This window comes from Mobula hypostoma, chromosome 13 (genome assembly GCF_963921235.1).
Source record: "Mobula hypostoma chromosome 13, sMobHyp1.1, whole genome shotgun sequence".
NCBI classification, from domain to species: domain Eukaryota; kingdom Metazoa; phylum Chordata; class Chondrichthyes; order Myliobatiformes; family Myliobatidae; genus Mobula; species Mobula hypostoma.
Window position 1 is genome coordinate 1,842,542 of NC_086109.1, and position 17,739 is coordinate 1,860,280.

The 17,739-nt window shown below is 47.8% G+C and overlaps 1 protein-coding gene across 2 annotated transcripts in view; it reads left to right on the forward strand.

Moving 5' to 3' along the window:
• LOC134355364 (muscle M-line assembly protein unc-89-like) overlaps window positions 1-5,934 on the forward strand; it is a 30,227-nt gene extending 24,293 nt beyond the window's left edge. Inside the window, exons 6-7 of one of the 2 annotated variants that reach the window (XM_063065141.1) lie at window positions 3,822-3,974; window positions 4,995-5,934. In XM_063065141.1, coding sequence (XP_062921211.1) covers window positions 3,822-3,872 — 51 coding nt within the window. In that variant the 3' untranslated portion in view covers window positions 3,873-3,974; window positions 4,995-5,934. The remainder of the gene's footprint in view (window positions 1-3,821; window positions 3,975-4,994) is intronic. The other variant, XM_063065142.1, reaches the window with a different exon arrangement.
• The last annotated feature ends 11,805 nt before the right edge of the window (window positions 5,935-17,739 follow it).

The window sequence follows — 17,739 nt, forward strand, 5'->3', positions numbered from 1 at the left end:
AACTAAAGGAAGTCAGAGAGGTCGTCCGCAAAGCAAGGGCAAGCTCGGCTCCAGGACCAAGCAACACCTCGTACAAAGTGTACAAAAACTGCCCCAAACTCCTGCTGCGTCTGTGGAAGATCCTGAGAATCTTCTGGAGAAGGGGGAAGATCCCAGAACAGCGGAGAGTGGCTGAAGGGGTGTGGATCCCGAAGGAGGAAAATGCCACCCAGATAGACCAGTTTCACATCATCTCCCTGCTGTGTGTCGAGGCGAAGATCTTCTTCAGTGCAGTTTCTAACCGGCTGTGTACCTACCTAGCAAAGAACACCTACATTGATACATCAGTCCAGAAGGGTGGCATTTCAGGGATGCCAGGCTGTCTGGAGCACATCGGTGTGGTGACACAGCTCATCAGGGAGGCCAGAGAGAACAAGGACAACCTGTCAGTGTTGTGGCTCGACCTGGCAAATGCATATGGCTCCATTCCGCACAAGCTGGCGCAGCTCACATTGACCAAATATCACGTCCCCAGCAGAGTCAGAGACCTTATCACTGATTATTACAGCAACTTCAGGATGAGGGTCTCTTCAGGAGCAATTACATCAACCTGGCGCAAGATGGAGGTCGGCATCATAACAGGGTGCACTATCTCAGTGACACTGTTCTCCCTAGCCATGAACATGCTCACTAAGTCTGCTGAACCAGAGTGCAGAGGGCCCAGAATGAATTCCACTCAACGGCAACCACCTATCAGGGCATTCAGGGATGAGCTCACAGTCACCACAGAATCAGTCCCAGGCTGCCGGTAGATTCTGCAGGGGCTCGAAAAGCTGGTGGAGTGGGCCCGGATGCCTTTCAAACCTGCCAAATCAAGATCGATGGTGCTGAGGAAAGGGAAGGTGGAGAACAAGTTCCGGTTCAGCATCGCAGGCACAGCCATCCCAACCATCACAGAAAAGCCAGTCAAGAGCTTAGGCAAAGTTTTTGACAGCTCTTTAAGGGACACAACATCCACTCAGGCAACCTGCACCGAGTTGGATGGCTGGCTGAAATCTGTGGACAAGTCTGGCCTACCTGGGAAGTTTAAAGCCTGGGTGTATCAGCATGGCATTCTTCCCAGAATCTTGTGGCCCCTCCTCTTCTATACAGTTTCGATCTCGACAGTCGAAACCTTAGAGAGGAGGGTTAGCAACCACCTCAGGAGATGGCTGGGGCTGCCAAAGAGCCTGAGCAGCATCGCACTCTATGGACACCACAACAAACTGCAACTGCCGTTCAAATCCTTGGAGGAAGAATTCAAGGTAACTAGTGCCAGAGAAGTGCTACAGTATAGGGACTCAAGTGACCCGAAGGTGGCCAGAGCAGGGATCTAAGTAAGTACTGGCAGGAAGTGGAGGGCAGAGGAAGCTGTTCAGGAGGCAGAGGCGAGTCTGCGTCACAGGAGGCTGGTGGGAATGGTCACACGAGGCCGAGCTGGGCTAGGATCCTTTCCAACTCCCCAAATGGACACCAGAGGGAAGGAAAGGTGTCGTCTAGTTCAGGAGGAGGTGAGAGCAGTAGTGGAGGAGATGAGAGCCTGCAAGGCGGTGGGAATGAAGCAACAGGGAGCTTGGACAAGATGGGAGAATGCAGTTGAGCAGAAAGTGAATTGGGCTGAGCTTTGGGAAGCCGAACCACACTGCATCCAATTTCTCAACCAGATAGTGTACGATGTGCTTCCAAGCCCATCAAACCTGCACACATGGGGCAAGGCAGAGTCATCTGCATGCCCACTGTGCTCCAAGCGAGGAACCCTGGAGCACATCCTCAGCGGCTGCGCAAGGGCACTCGGTGAGGGACGGTACCGATGGAGGCATGATCAGGTCCTGAAGACCATCGCTGAAGCCATTAGTGCAGGAGTTGAGTGAGCGAAGCGGTCCCGACCCTCCAAGCAGACCATTGCCTTTGTCAGAGCTGGGGAGCAGCCAATACCTGCCAAAAGAACATCAGAATAGACCCTTCTGGGATTTGAACCACACTGCAAAGCTTGTCCAGGAACTGGATTCTCTGACTGTGGTGTCTGAAAAGAGGATGCTGTCCAAGTTGCATGCCATCTTGGACAATATCTCCCATCCACTACATAATGTATTGGTTGGGCACAGGAGTACATTCAGCCAGAGACTCATTCCACCGAGATGCAGCACAGAGCGTCATGGGAAGTCATTCCTGCCTGCGGCCATCAAACTTTACAACTCCTCCCTTGGAGGGTCAGACACCCTGAGCCAATAGGCTGGTCCTGGATTTATTTCCTGGCATAATTTACATATTACTATTTAACTATTTATGGTTTTATATTGCTATATTTGTACTCTATTCTTGGTTGGTGCAACTGTAACGAAACCCAGTTTCCCTCGGGATCAATAAAGTATGTCTGTCTATCTATCTATCTATCTATCTATCCATCTATCCATATCATAATCCTTTCACAAAGAAAATCACTACAGTCCACTGAAATCCAAACTCTCCCCCATTTTCCAGTGTTGCCTTCAGCTGTTCTTTTTGACTTTTCCTCCCATAATCCCAGCTCAACAAGACAGCTCCTCTCTGTGTCCGATCTCAGGAGTGTGTGGAACAGCGCGGAATGAACAAGGATTCTGTGTTTTACTCGTAACTTCTTCCGGTTAAGATGGTGCTGGTGAACCTCTGCGATCTCTGGGTGGCAGTTAACAAAACAAGGACAGCAACTAAATACTTTGTTAACCACACTTCTGGCAAACGATCTTCACAGTAGTCTGTAACTTCTGTTTGGGGTTGGAGGCAATTCGAGGCGGCGGAGCCGAGGCGAGGCGAGGCGGTGGACCCATTGCCGACAGCGTGGGAAATCAAGAAAGATCAGGCACGGGCGGAATCGAAACTGCATGGTCAAGGCACCAGACGTGACTGAGCACAATCTACGGACGGAGATTTACGGGCCGAATCAATGCCACGGGGTCAGGCACCAGACACAACTAAGCATGATCTTTGGATGGAGATTTGCAGGAGAATTGAAGTGGTAGAAAAGGTCAGGTTGTTGAGGCCTGAGGCAAGGCTTGGGCAACCTCAGATGTTGCGATGGAGAGTTACGCTCCGAGCCAGATTGGAAACGTCAGGGTGTCAGAAAGGTCTGGGTGACGGGGACCGAGGTGAGGTTCGGGCTGATTAAGGTCGCTGCTCCACAATGTTTACATGGCTCTACACTAAAGTATGGGACTCTCTTGCAGACCTCAGTTCAGAAACACGACTGGCTTGCAGTTACTGTTTACATGATGGATTGTTTCTATTGCACATTGAGTATTCGACGGTCTTTTTTCATATCGGTGTGTTTGTTTTTGTGTTTCTTTGTCTCGTGGCTGCCTGTCAGGAGATGAATCTGGAGGTTCTATAATGTATGCACATTTTGATAAACTGTACTTTGTACTTTGAACTTTAATTGGGGATAGAGTCAGGGATACAGGGTGATGGAGAGGGGTTTCTGTGGGAAGGTGTGAGGGAGTTGGATTAACATCAATTGAGATACAGTCAGCGATACAGGGCACTGTGGGAGTGTGGTTACCAAGTGACAGTGTGAAGGAACTTGTTTAACATCAGTGGAGATACAGTTGGTGACATTGTTGGCTGTGATTTAAGGGGAGTGATGTGAGGATGATTGGAACTGGGAGTGTGGGAATGGGATTAATTCTGTAATCCTTTCTCTCCATCCCCCTCCCCCTTCATGTTGGGGAGTTTTATCTGGCCTGTGGTGAGAGGGAGCAGATCCATCGATTCCTTGTCACTGGGTGTATGAGGATGGGATTAATCACAAAATATTTTTTCCTCCCCAGATCCTGCTGACAGATCGTCACCCGCTGCTTGGATCATTCCTGTCCTTGTGATACTCATTCTGCCCCTTGTGTGTTGCTATATATATAGAAAGAGGGAGTATCTTCACTCACACTGGGACAAACGTATGGGAAAGAAATCCGGTACATCTGACGGTAGGTGTCTCCCCCCCAACCCCCCGCCACCCCCACCAGTGCCAGATTATAGATCGTCACACACTGGTTGTATAATTCCCATTGTGATACTCAGTTTGATCATTGCGTGTGTCGTATTGCATATAATCCGGGGTCATCTTTGCTCTGTAAACTCTGGCATCATTGTCACTCATGCAAGTCCACCCCAATGGGAAAGGCATCAAGAAGGATACATATGGCAATGGGGAGGGGCAGTGGGAACAGGGAGGAGGAGGGGAGGTTCTGGGAGAGTAGGGAGGAGGAGGGGAGGATCTGTGGGCATAGGGAGGAGGAGGGGAGAGTCTGGGAGAGCGGGGAGGAGAAGGAGAGGGTCTGGGGGAGTAGGGAGGAAGAGGGGGGTCTGGGTGAGCAGGGAGGAGGAGGGGAAGGTCTGGGAGAGTAGGGAGGAGGAGGGGAGAGTCTGGGAGAGTGGGGAGGAGAAGGGGAGGGTCTGGGGGAGTAGGGAGGAGGAGGGGGGTCTGGATGAGCAGGGAGGAGGAGAGGAGGGTCTGGGAGAGTAGGGAGGAGGAGGGGAGGGTCTGGGGGAGTAGGGAAGAGGAGGGGGGGTCTGGGTGAGCAGGGAGGAAGAGGGGGGTCTGGGTGAGCAGGGAGGAGGAGGGGAGGGTCTGGGAGAGTAGGGAGGAGGAGGGGAGGGTCTGGGGGAGTAGGGAAGAGGAGGGGAGGGTCTGGGGAGGAGGAGTGGAGGGTCTGGGAGTGTAGGGAGGAGGAGGGGTGGGTCTGGGGGAGTAGGGAGGAAGAGGGGGGTCTGGGTGAGCAGGGAGGAGGAGGGGAGGGTCTGGGAGAGTAGGGAGGAGGAGGGGAGGGTCTGAGAGAGTAGGGAGAAGGAGGGGAGGGTCTGGGGAGTAGGGAGGAGGAGGTGAGGGTCTGTGGGAGCAGGGAAGAGGAGGAGTGGAGGGGCTGAGGCAGTGGATTAGAGGGGTGTATGTGTCGATCAGGAAAGGCACTGACGGGGCCTGCTCACCTCTGCTCTCTGTCCCACAGAGCCGGTGGTGGTGTTTTTGAACAGTCGACCTGGTGGAGAACACAGCTCATAGACACCCTCTCCATCGGAACAGTGTGTGCTAGATCCTGGAGAACAGTGCCCACCCATGGCACAGACGGAGAGCGTCGGAGCATCCCACTGGAATCACTGTCCCTGTTCCACAATCCCGGTGAGGGGGGAGTTTCTTTAAACACCTGGGGGTTCTGCAGTGACCTGGATCTGGTCAGTCTTCCAGACTGAGCTTTATTACTGAACCCGTGCTGTGCTCTGTGTTACTGTGTTACTCCACTGATCTTCCTGCAGCCTTTCCTGGGATATCCTCCCAGTTCTCGTGCCCCATCTAACCGTTAACATCCTGGAGGATAGTTCCTGAAATTGAAATCAACCAAAGAGCCCCTGGGAAATCCAGTGAGACCCCCACCCAGCAGTTCAGACTTGGTGAAGAGTCCTGGGGCCCCTCGCCCCACACCCCAGGGCTGGGGAAGGGTCTCGTATTGCAAGTAGTTTATTGATGATATTTTGTTATCACAGCCAAAGTGAACCAGTTCAGGTTTCACCAGAGAAACCACAGTCTGAGAGCCTGTCGATGGGTGTTTCAGGCAGTGGGCACATTACTCAGCTGTGCAGTGTCACACATCGCGTGTCTCAGGCAGCGTCTGTGAAGTGAGACAAAGAGTTAATGTTTCAGGTTCCACACCCTTTGACTGAATCTCTCTCCACACACGCTGTCTCACCTGCCCAGGGCTTCCATCGTTTCCAACTGTTGCTTCAGATTTTCAGTCTCTGCTCGAAATATGTCAATGTACAATAACATTAAAGAACCGTTCTAAACAAAATTCTGCTGTTGGATGTTCATGAAGCTGTAAGGGGTTACAGAGTGTGGGAGGGGAAGAGTGTCACAAAGATAGGGAGGGGCCCAGGGGCCAGAATGTGTTACAATGATCAGGAGGATGGATCAACCCTGATAAGTGTTGGAGCTGCCTTCACCCAGGCAAGTGGAGAGTGTTGCATCACACTGCAGACTTCTGGATGGGGGAGAGGTGTTGGAGTGTGAAGAGGTGAGTCACTCCCCACATGATCCATTACCCTAACGTAGTCCGTAAAAAGCTGCACCCAAATGCACATCTTGCAGATATAATCACTGGGGACACTGGAGCTCATCCTCAGTTGCTTGGAGGAGAAAAGGCCAAGTTCACTCAACCTATCCTCATAAGGCACACTCTCCAATCCAGTCAACATCCTTGTAAGTCTCCTCTGCACTCTCTGTACAGTATCCACATTTTTGCTGTAGTGAGGTGACACAGTCCTCGGACTGGGGTCTAAGTTGGGTCACGGGGTAGATCAATGGGAGTAGGCAGTATAAATGTTTTTGGCATGGACAACTTGGGCCAAAGGGCCTGTTTCTGTGCTGCACTTTTCTATTCCTGTATGAATAATCATTGTGCCTGTTCCCTTCAATAAAAAGCGTACTGTTCTGGATACTATTAGATGATGTTGCAGAGGAAAGCCACAGCAGTCTGGTGTCTGGCAGTGTCTGGTCCTGTGGCTCAGGAGGGAAAAAGGTGAGCAGTAGCGATAGAGGATTCACTGGTTAAGGGGACAGAAGAGATTCTGTGGATGAAAACATGACTAATGGATGTGACGTTGCCTTCCAGGTGCCGGAGTCAGAGACATCTCTGAGTCCGTTGCATTCCTAATGGGAAAGGTGAGCAGCCAGAGGTCAGGGTCCACATCAGCACCAGTCACAGAGGCAGAAAGGGTGATGAACTCTTGTAAAGTGCATTCAGGGAGTGAAGTGCTACGTTAAAGGGCACTTGCCACGTGCTCGTGAGGCCAGAACTAGGAAGACAATGCACTGAAACATATGGCTAAGGAGATGATGCAGGGGGAGGGATTCAGATTAGATTAGATTAGATTATGAGGACACTCAGTCCTCGTATATTGTCATTTAGAAATGCATGCATCAAAAAATGATACGTTCCTCCAGAATGATATCACAAGAAAGCACAGGACAAACCAAGACTAAAACTTATAAAACCACATAATTATAACATATGGTTACAACAGTGCAAAGCAATACCATAATTTGATAAAGAGCAGACCATGGGCACGGTAAAAAAAAGGTCTCAAAGTCCCTGTAGCCTCATCATCCCATGCAGGCGGCAGAAGGGAGAAACTCTCCCTGCCATGAAACTCCAAATGCCGCAAACTTCCCAATGCTGCACCATTGGAAGCACCCGACCGCAGTGGACTCTGAGTCCGTCCGAAAACTTTGAGCCTCCGACCAGCCCCTCCAACACAGCCTCTCCGAGCACCATCCTCTGCCGAGCACTTCGACCCCACCCCGGCCGCCGAGCAAGAAGCAAAGCCGAGGACTCGCGGCCTTCCCCTCCGGAGATTCTGGACCACACAGTAGCAGCAGCAGTGAAGCAGGCATTTCAGAAGTTTCACTAGATGTTCCTCCATACTCTCACATCTGTCTCCATCAAATCAGGATTATGCACAGCACACAACTTGACAAATCACAGACATCACCACCGGAGCGGCCGCTGCGAGCTGCGTCACGTCGCCATCTTCTCCTCCCTTTGGATCATTGGATTCTCTTCCAAAGTTTAAAGTAAATTTGTTATCAAAGTACATAGCTGTCACCATATACAAACCTGAGATTCATTTTCTTGCGGGCACTCACAGTAAATCCAAGAAACATGATCGAATCAATGAAAGGCTGCACGCAACAGAAAGGTCAAATGCCAATGTGCAAAGGACATCAAATTACATAAATATAAAATGAAAAATAAATAAATAAATAATAAATATCGAGAACATGAGATGAAGAGTCTTAAAAGTGAGTCCACAGATTGTCGGAATGGCTCAGTGACAGGTAAACGAAGTTGAGTGCAGTTTCCCCCCTCTGGTTCAGCAGCATGATGGTTGAGGGATAATAACTGTTTCTGAACCTGGTGGTGTGGGTCCTGAAGTTCCTGTACCACCTTCTGATGGCCTCACTAAGAATAGAGCATGGTGGATGGTGGGGGTCCTTGATGATGGATGCTGCTTTATTGCAACAACACTGTGTAGATGTGTCCAGTGATGGGGAGGGCTGAAGTCAATAATCTTGGGACTTGCTGACACTGACTGAAAGGTTCTTGTGTCACCACTCATCCAGATTTTCAATCTCCTTCCTGTATAAGTGTATCGAGCTGCAGTTCTTTAGAGACTGTGTTAAAGAAATTGAACTGTAGCCTTATGACCTTTAGCTCATATGGGAGAAGGAGGAGGTGATGGACAGGAGCTGCAGGGTAGTAGTCACCCTTAAGCTGCAGCAGGAAGTTCCCTGGGTGACTGTCAGGAGAGGAAAAGGAACTATGATAGAATTCACCCTACAGTTTGAGAAGGAGAAGCTACAATTGTATTTATCAGTATTACAGTGGAATAAAAGGAATTATAAACATGAAAGAGGAGCTGTCCAATGTTGACTGGAAGGGGACACTCACGGGGATGATAGCGGAACAGCAATGGCTTGAGTTTCTGACTGTACAGTATAGATACATCCCAAAGGTGAAGAAATCATTCTGAGAGAATGAGGCAACAGTGGTTAACAAAATAAGTCAAAGACAGCATAAAAGCAAAAGAGAGGGCAAATACTTGAGCAAAAATTAATGAGAAATTAGTGGATTTGGAAGCTTTTATAAACCAACAGAGGCAGCTGAACAAAAAGCTCGAAAAAGAGTAAAGATGAAATACAAAGATAAACTAACCAATAATATAAATGAAGATACCAAAAGCTTTTTTCAGACATATAAGGAGTAAAAGAGAGATGAGAGAGGATATCAATCTGCTGGAACATGATGCTGGAGAGGTTCTAATAGGTAAGAAATGTCAGAGGAACTTAATAAGTATTCTGTGCCAGTGTTCACTGTGGTGAATGCCAGAAAAGTGGGAGTGTCAGGGGCAGAAGTGAGTGTAGTTGCTATTACTCAGGAGAAGCTGTTTGGGAAGCTGAGAAGTCTGAAGGTAGATAGGTCATTGGAACTACAACGCAGGGTTCTGAAAGAGGTTGCCGAAGAGATTGTGGAGGCATTAGTATTTATCTTTAAAGAGTCACTAGATTCTGGAATGATTCTTAAGGACTGGAAAATTGTAAATGTCTCTCCTCTATTTAAGAAGGGAAGGAGGCAGAAGAAATGGAATAATATGCCAGTTACCCTGACTTCAGGGGTTGGAAAGACATTGGGATCTATTATTAAGGATGAGGTTTTGGGTTATTTGGAGAAATATAACCATAGAACATAGAACATAGAACATAGAATAGTACAGCACAGTACAGGCCCTTCAGCCCACAATGATGTGCTGACCCTCAAACCCTGCCTCCCATATAAGCCCCCACCTTAGATTCCTCCATATACCTGTCTAGTAGTCTCTTAAACTTCACGAGTGTATCTGCCTCCACCACTGACTCAGGCAGTGCATTCCACGCACCAACCACTCTCTGAGTAAAAAACCTTCCTCTAATATCCCCCTTCAACTTCCCACCCCTTACCTTAAAGCCATGTCCTCTTGTATTGAGCAGTGGTGCCCTGGGGAAGAGGCGCTGGCTATCCACTCTATCTATTCCTCTTATTATCTTGTACACCTCTATCATGTCTCATCTCATCCTCCTTCTCTCCAAAGAGTAAAGTCCTAGCTCCCTTAATCTCTGATCATAATGCATACCTTCTAAACCAGGCAGCATCCTGGTAAATCTCCTCTATACCCTTTCCAATGCTTCCACATCCTTCCTATAGTGAGGTGACCAGAACTGGACACAGTACTCCAAGTGTGGCCTAACCAGAGTTTTATAGAGCTGCATCATTACATCGCGACTCTTAAACTCTATCCCTCGACTTATGAAAACTAACACCCCATAAGCTTTCTTAACTACCCTATCCACCTGTGAGGCAACTTTCAGGGATCTGTGGACATGTACCCTGAGATCCCTCTGCTCCTCCACACTATTAAGTATCCTGCCATTTACTTTGTACTCTGCCTTGGGGTTTGTCCTTCCAAAGTGTACCACCTCACACTTCTCCAGGTTGAACTCCATCTGCCACTTCTCAGCTCACTTCTGCATCCTATCAATGTCTCTCTGCAATCTTTGACAATCCTCTACACTATCTACAACACCACCAATCTTTGTGTCTTCTGCAAACTTGCCAACCCACCCTTCTACCCCCACATCCAGGTTGTTAATAAAAATCACGAAAAGTAGAGGTCCCAGAATAGATCCTTGTGGGACACCACTAGTCACAATCCTCCAATCTGAATGTACTCCCTCCACCACTACCCTCTGCCTTCTGCAGGCAAGCCAATTCTGAATCCACCTGGCCAAACTTCCCCAGATCCCATGCCTTCTAACTTTCTGAATAAGCCTACCATGTGGAACCTTGTCAAATGCAGGTCATTTGACTATATAGGCCAAAGTCAGCATGCCTTCCTTCAAGGGAAAACTTGTCTGACAAATCTGTTGGAATTATTTGAGGAAATAACAGAAGAGACTTGGTATTACAGAACAGATACTAAGAGGGATAGAAGATTGGCTGACTAACAGGAAGAAATGAACAGGAATAAAAAGGGCCTTTTCTGGTTGACTGTCAGTGTCTAGTGGTGTACCACTGGGGTCGGTGTGGGATCATTTCTTTCTTATGTTATATGTAAATGACTTGGATGGAAGTATGGATGGCTTTGTGGTCAAGTTTGTAGATGTTGCAAGATAGGTGGATGTGCAGGTAGTGTTGAGGAAGTAGGATGTCTGGAGAAGGATTTGGACAGATTGGGTAAAGAAGTGGAAGATGGAATATAGTGTAGGGAGGTGCATGGTCATGCATTTTGGCAGAAAGAATAAAGATGTGGACTATTTTGTAAATGGGGAGAAAATTGAAAAATCAGAGGTGCAAGGTTTCTTGGGAGTCCTCCTTTAGGATTCCCTAAAGGTTCACTTGCAGGTTGAATGAGTGGCGGGAAAGGCAACTGTGATGTTAACGTTCATTTCACCAGGACTAGAATACAAAAACAAGGATGTAATGCTGAAGTTTTATAAGGCATTGGTCAGACGGCACATGGAGAATTGTGAGCAGTTTTGGGCCGCTCTGCTAAGAAAGAATGTGCTAGCATTGGAAACAGTCCATAGGAAATTCGTGAGAATGATCTGAGGAATGAAAGGGTTAATATATGATGAGTGTGGGCTTGTATTGGCTGCAGTTCAGAAGAATGAGGTGGGATCTCATTGGATCGTATTGAATATTGAAAGCTGTGCATAGAGTGGACGTGGAGAGCGGACTGGGGGTCTACTTGCTGGAGTTTAGAAGAATGCAGGGGAATCTCATTGAAATTAATCAAATATTGAAAGGTGTGGATAGAGTGGATGTGGAGAGGATGATTCCTGTCAGGGTTGTGAGCATAGAACACCACAATCTCACATTTACCTCCAATAAAGAATACAGCCCTCAGCTACTCAATTTTGTTCTCCAGCAACTAGAGATTTGCTAACAAGATGCCGGGTCAAGGGAGTCTCATTCCCAAAGAAGAGAAAATCTGCAGATACTAGAAATGGAAGTAACACACACACACAATGCTGGAGGAACTCATCAGGCCAGGTAGCATCTGTGGAAAAGAGTTGTCGACGTTTTGGGCTGAGACCCTTCACACAATCCTGCTGAAGGGTTTCAGCCTGAAATATTGACTGTACTCTTTTCCATAGATGCAGCCTGGCCTGCCGAGTTCTTCCAGCATTTTGTGGGGTCTCATTCCTTTGTGTTTCAGCCTGGCTTGGAGTGCCACCCATCTGCCTAGCTTCCAGCCACTGAAATTAACCTTCACCCACTTAATGCTTCCATACCTGTCAGCTTGAGAGTTAAGTCTTCAAGTCCTTTAGAAGGTTGTGAAATCTATAGTTCATTAAATCGATTTAAAAGTACATTGTTAAAGGGAAATTACATTCTGCAGGTTGTAGTAAGAGTAATTCAAAAGAGGTACATTTAGAAGCATTTCACTGTGGTAAGAAAATGGAATTTTATTGTCTGGAACAAAATGGAACCTGTATTGTACCAGAGTGTTTTGCTGATAGTGTTTGGTTCAACATTGTGCCAGTGGACCTTGAGTATAAGGAAACCTGCAGAAAGGCAGCAGATATGGAACCAAGGGGTGTATAGCGATCTTGGATGGAAAGAGAATTATGGGGCAAGGTAGGAGAACTGCCTGGCCCAGAGATGGTTTGGAAAAAGCTATTCAGAAAAGGATGTTATCTTATGCAAAAGATAGTTATTGTGTAAAATGCGAGCTATTACCTGTCCTCCTGAGGGACATAATGTGTGTGTATCAAACTGTGGACTGTACTATTTCAGTAGTATTCAATCACTTTTGTACAAGTGACAGTTTTTCACTACCCACTTATCAAGGAGCTTGGAACATTTTTATGAGAGTGCCTTGAAGGCCTTTGGAGACTTATCCAGATTCTGTTTAGATCCACTGTTCGGTAAGTGCGACTATTCCCTTCACTGAAGAGCTTACTATGACTCTGCTGGATATCTTTCCCTGAGACTGAATAGGGGTTTGATGGATTATATAATTCAAACATGATATGCCCGTAGTTTATTACAAGCAGCAAATGTTTGAAATGTGTTTTACAAAATCTAGAAAAACTAGTGAAGGTGGGAGGACCTCATACACCACCCTCTGATGGATTGTTGGTGCATTTACAGATGGATACTGTAGAATTACCTTCATGTGAAGGATGTACATTTGTATTGGTCATTATTGGTGGTTTTTCATGGTGGATTGAAGCATTTCCCTGTCGAAAGAATGATACAGTCATAGAAGTTTATTGAAGTGAATCATCCTGAGATTCGGAATACCCGGAAAACCGTCTCGCGACAACGGTACCCCCGTTATGGGAAGGTAATGGGAGAAGTATGTAAGGCCCCAGAGATTGATCAACATTTCCATTGTCGCTCCCATCCTCAGTCGGCAGCTTAGTAGAAAGGGTGAATGGAATGGATAAAACAAACTGCGCGATTGAAAGTTACTGAGGTGAGTGAAGTATTTTTTTTATCGAAAGGTACGCCAAGCATGTGTAAAACTATAAAACCGGCATGTCAGAGACAGTGAAAAATCTGAAGTGCAAATCTCTGCATTAACCGAACGAGCGAAAGAGTACTGTGGTTCAATCGATATGCATTGTCTGAAGTTTCAAAGCGAAAAACAAAACGTGAAAGCGCTGCCGTCTAGTGACGCTTCGGGGGGATGATGGTAGTGACGCGTCTGCTGGCGGTCCGGTCTGAACAGCCCCGTGCAAGGAGTTGCAGCTCACACCACATAGTCTCCACCATCCGAACTCAGGTGAATTACAGAACTCCGAAAACATCTCTGCAACTGTAAGGTCTAAGGGAGCAGTAAATTTAATGTATGAAACGGACTAATCTCGGTCCTCCCCATCCGCTGAAAAGGGTATGTGGCTACTGGGGCTTACCCTGGTTACCGGCTGTGTTCTCGAGTATGATGGGATGTGGAGAGACCAGACGTCCTGAAAAGGCGGCTGTGATCTTGCCTGCACTGTGCCCCCCATGCGACACATGGCATCACCACCTCACCATTGCCTGGTCCGGCGGCACTGGAGATCCACGATAGACGCCGAGAAATTCTGGGTAATCGCCTTTCTGCAATATGGGATTGCGAGATGATCCCGGGTACTAATAAATGGGACAGCAGTTTGGAGAAAAAGCGAATAAAACCGGATAAAATGCGTCATAAAGAGAGCTTTTGCGACATTAGCCTTCATAAATCAGAGTACTGAGTACAGGAGTTGGCGAGTTATGTTGAAGTGATAAAAGACAATGATGAAGACAAATTTGTAGTATTGTGTGCACTTCCGATCACTTACCTACATGAATGATTTTTCTATTTATTTATTAATTGAGATAGAGCACGGTATGAGCCCTACCAGCCTTTCGAGCCATGCTGCCCAGCAACCCCCGATTTAACCCAAGCCAGGTCACGGGACAATTAATCTACTGACTAATGCGTCTTTGGACTGTGGGAGGAAACCGGAACACCCGTCGGAAACCCACGCGGTCATGGGTAGAACGTACAGTGTCAGGAACCGAACCCGGGTCGCTAGCACTGTGAAGTGTTGTGCTAACCCCCAACTTCCGCAAGCTTGAAGGAATGCAGGGAAATTTTTCGCCAATCTCACTGGGACTTGGGGATCTGAGTTATAAAGAAAGGTTGGATCGGGTAGGACTTTACACCCTCAAGTGCAGGAGAATGAGGGGATATCTTATAGAGGTATGCAAAATTGCGACAGGTAGAGATAGGGTAAATACATGCAGGTTTCTACCCTGAGGTTGGGTGAGTAGAAGGAGAGGTCACAGGTTATAGGTGCAAAATTAAATATTTGATGGGAGGTTCTTCACTCAGAAGGGTGTGAGTGTGGACCAAGCTGACAACAGAGATGATGGAGAGGGGCTTAAGAAGTTTGGATAGATGAAAGAGGTATGGAGGGCTAAGGCGAACATGTCGGTAGAAGGGACCAGGCAGAAAAACAGACTGGTATCTATTAGATGGGTCGAAGGGCCTATTTTTGTGCTGTATTCTCTACGACACTGCAATGGCAGAACCCAACACCCTGCCCCCAAATGTCACCCGTCTTCAAACACCACCGCATCCCCAACCGACCACATCTAACACCCTGCCCCAAATGTCACCCCACCCCCAACAGACCACGTCCAGTACCCTGGTCCACATGACAACTGGCTCAAACACCATCCCACCCTCAACAGTCCACATCCAAAACCCTGTCTTTAAACATTATCGCACCCCCCCCAACAGACCAGCCACATTGAGAAACACCTCTCAGACAATAACTCACCTCGAAAGAACACATCACTAACACCCAACAGACATCAAACAACACACCCTAATCAACACTAAACCCTAATGGTTACACAAAACAACAACCCATCCGAAACAAACGTCATGGCAAACAACAGCCCAACACTAATGAACATTCCACTCCAATCAACACCCAGGCTAAAAAACTCCCTACATGCATACCACTTCATCTCAGTTGACATCTGATCCCAGGTAGACAATCTCTGAAGAATATTGAATGGGGTCACCTGTCTTGTAAAGACACTGCCCTGAAGGCAATGGCAAACTACTTCTGTAGAAAAAGTCGCCAAGAACAATTATGGTTATGGAAAGACCATGATCAGTCAGATCATTTAACATGGCACATAACGAATGAATGAGCCCAATAATCCATCCTCAAAAACACATCACTGCCAACCAACCTCATAGTTCCAGCACCCTGCACCTCCCGCTTCTACCTCCTTCCCAAGATCCACAAACCCACTGGTCCAGGTAGACCCATTGTTTCAGCTTGATCCTGCTCCACTGAACTCATGTCCGCATACCCCAACTCTGTCTTATCGCCCCTAGTTCAATACCTTCCTACCTACATCTGTAACACTTCCCACACTCTGAATCTTTTCCATGATCTCAGGTTCCCTGGCCACCATCATCTTATTTTTACAATGGATGTCCAGTCCCTATACACCTCCATCCCCCACCAGGAAAGCCTCAAAGCTCTCCTTTTTTTCTGAACCCAGTTCCGCTCCACCACCACTCTTCTCCACCTAACGGAACTTGTCCTCACTCCATATTATTTCTCCTTTGGCTCCTCTCACTTCCTTCAAACAAGAGGTGTAACCATGGGCACTCGCATGAGTCCCAGCAAATCCCGTTTGTTTGTCGGCTACGTGGAACAGTCAATGTTGCAAGCCTACACTGGTGACCGTCCTGCTCTTTGCCTGCGCAATTTTGACGACTGCATTGGTGCAGCTTCCTGCACCCATGCTGAACTAGTCGACTTCATCCACTTTTCCTCCAACATCCACCCTGCCCTCAAATTCACCTGCTCCATTTCCGACACCTCCCTCCCCTTTCTGGATCTCTCTGTTTCTATCTCTGGAGACAGCTCATCTGCTGTTATCTATTACAAACCCCCAGGCTCTCACAGCTATCTGGACTATTCCTCTTCCCACCCTGTTACTTGTAAATACGCCATCCCCTTCTCTCAATACCTCCGTCTCCACCGCATTTGCTCTCAAGATGACGTTTTTCTTTCCAGAATGAAGATGTCCTCCTTCTTCAAAGAAAGGAGCTTCCCTTCCTCCATCATCAAAGTTGCTCTCAACTGTATCTCTTCTATTTCACGCATGTCTGCTCTCACACCATCCTCCCACCACCCTACCATGGATAGGTTCCCTCTTCTCCTCACCTACCACCCCACCACCCTCTGCATCCAGCATATTATTCTCCGTAACTTCCGCCACCTTCAATGGGATGCCACCACCAAGCACATCCCCCCCAACCACTATCTGCTTTCTACGTGACTCCTCTATCCATTCGTCCCTTCTCACTGTTCTCCCCCTGACACTTATCCTTGCAAGCGGAACAAATGCTACACCTGCCCATATACCTCCTCCCTCACGAACATTCAGGGCCCCAAACAGTTCCTCCAGGTGAGGCGACACTTCAGCTCTGCATGTGTTGGGGTCAGATACCATGTCCGGTGCTCCCAGTCTGGTCTCCTGTATATTGGTGTGACCCAACGTAGATTGGTAGGCCATTTCACCAAGCACCTACGCTCTTCCGCCAGAAAAAGCGCGATCTCCCAGTGGCCATCCATTTTAATTCCACTTCCCATTCCCATTCTGATAAGTCCATTCATGGCCTCCTCCACTGTCGTGATGAGGCCACACTTATGCTGGAGGAATGTCACCTTACATTCTGTCTGAGTAGCCTCCAACCTGATGGCATGAACGTCAATTTCTCAAACTTCCGGTAACCCCCTCCCCTTCACCATTCCCCATCCTCATTACCCTCTCTCATCTTATCTCCTTGCCCATCCATCTCCTCCCTCTGGTATTCCTCCCATCTTTCCTTTCTTCCATGGCCTTCTGTTCTCCCCTGTCACACTCGCCCATCTCCAGCCCTGTATCTCTTTCACCGATCATCTTCCCAGCTCTTTACTTCATCCCTCCCCCTTCCAGTTTCACCTATCACTTTATCTTTCTCTCCCTCGCCCCCCGCACCTTGTAAATCTATTTCGCAGCTTTTTACTCCAGTCCTGCTGAAGGATCTCTTACGAAACGTTGACTGTACTCTGTTGCCTTTAAGGCATTTATTTGACTTTGTTGGGTCTACGTTTTAAATGATTTGTTTGTAACTATTTTCTAGGTAAAGTTAAAGGTTGATGACTATGTTACAGTTTAACAAAGGTAAATTCATTGTCTATGGTATATCGCGGCATGCGATGACGTCACCTCCGGTTTCTCCGCGTCTTGTGCGTAACTTCCGGTTCGGAGAAGGTGTGAAGGCGGGAGCCATGCGTGCAGCGTGATCGTGAAGAGCTCCGTGTCTACCCACAAAGAAACATTATAGAAGCAACGCCGTAAATTCATATGAATGTATTTGAAGTAAAAATATTAACGCGGTTTCTGTTAAGGAAGCGGTGGTTGGGGCGGCGCGCGTGTCGGCTCGGGCCCGGCGGCGGTTTGACGCGACCCCCTCGCCCCCTACTCGGGGCGGCCGGAGACTCTCGCTAAAAGAAGAGAGCGCGGGTGGTCTCCAGAATGAAACAGACGCTGTACTGAATATATTTATATTTTTCTATCAACAGTTTTCACCATACGACGTTAATGTGGA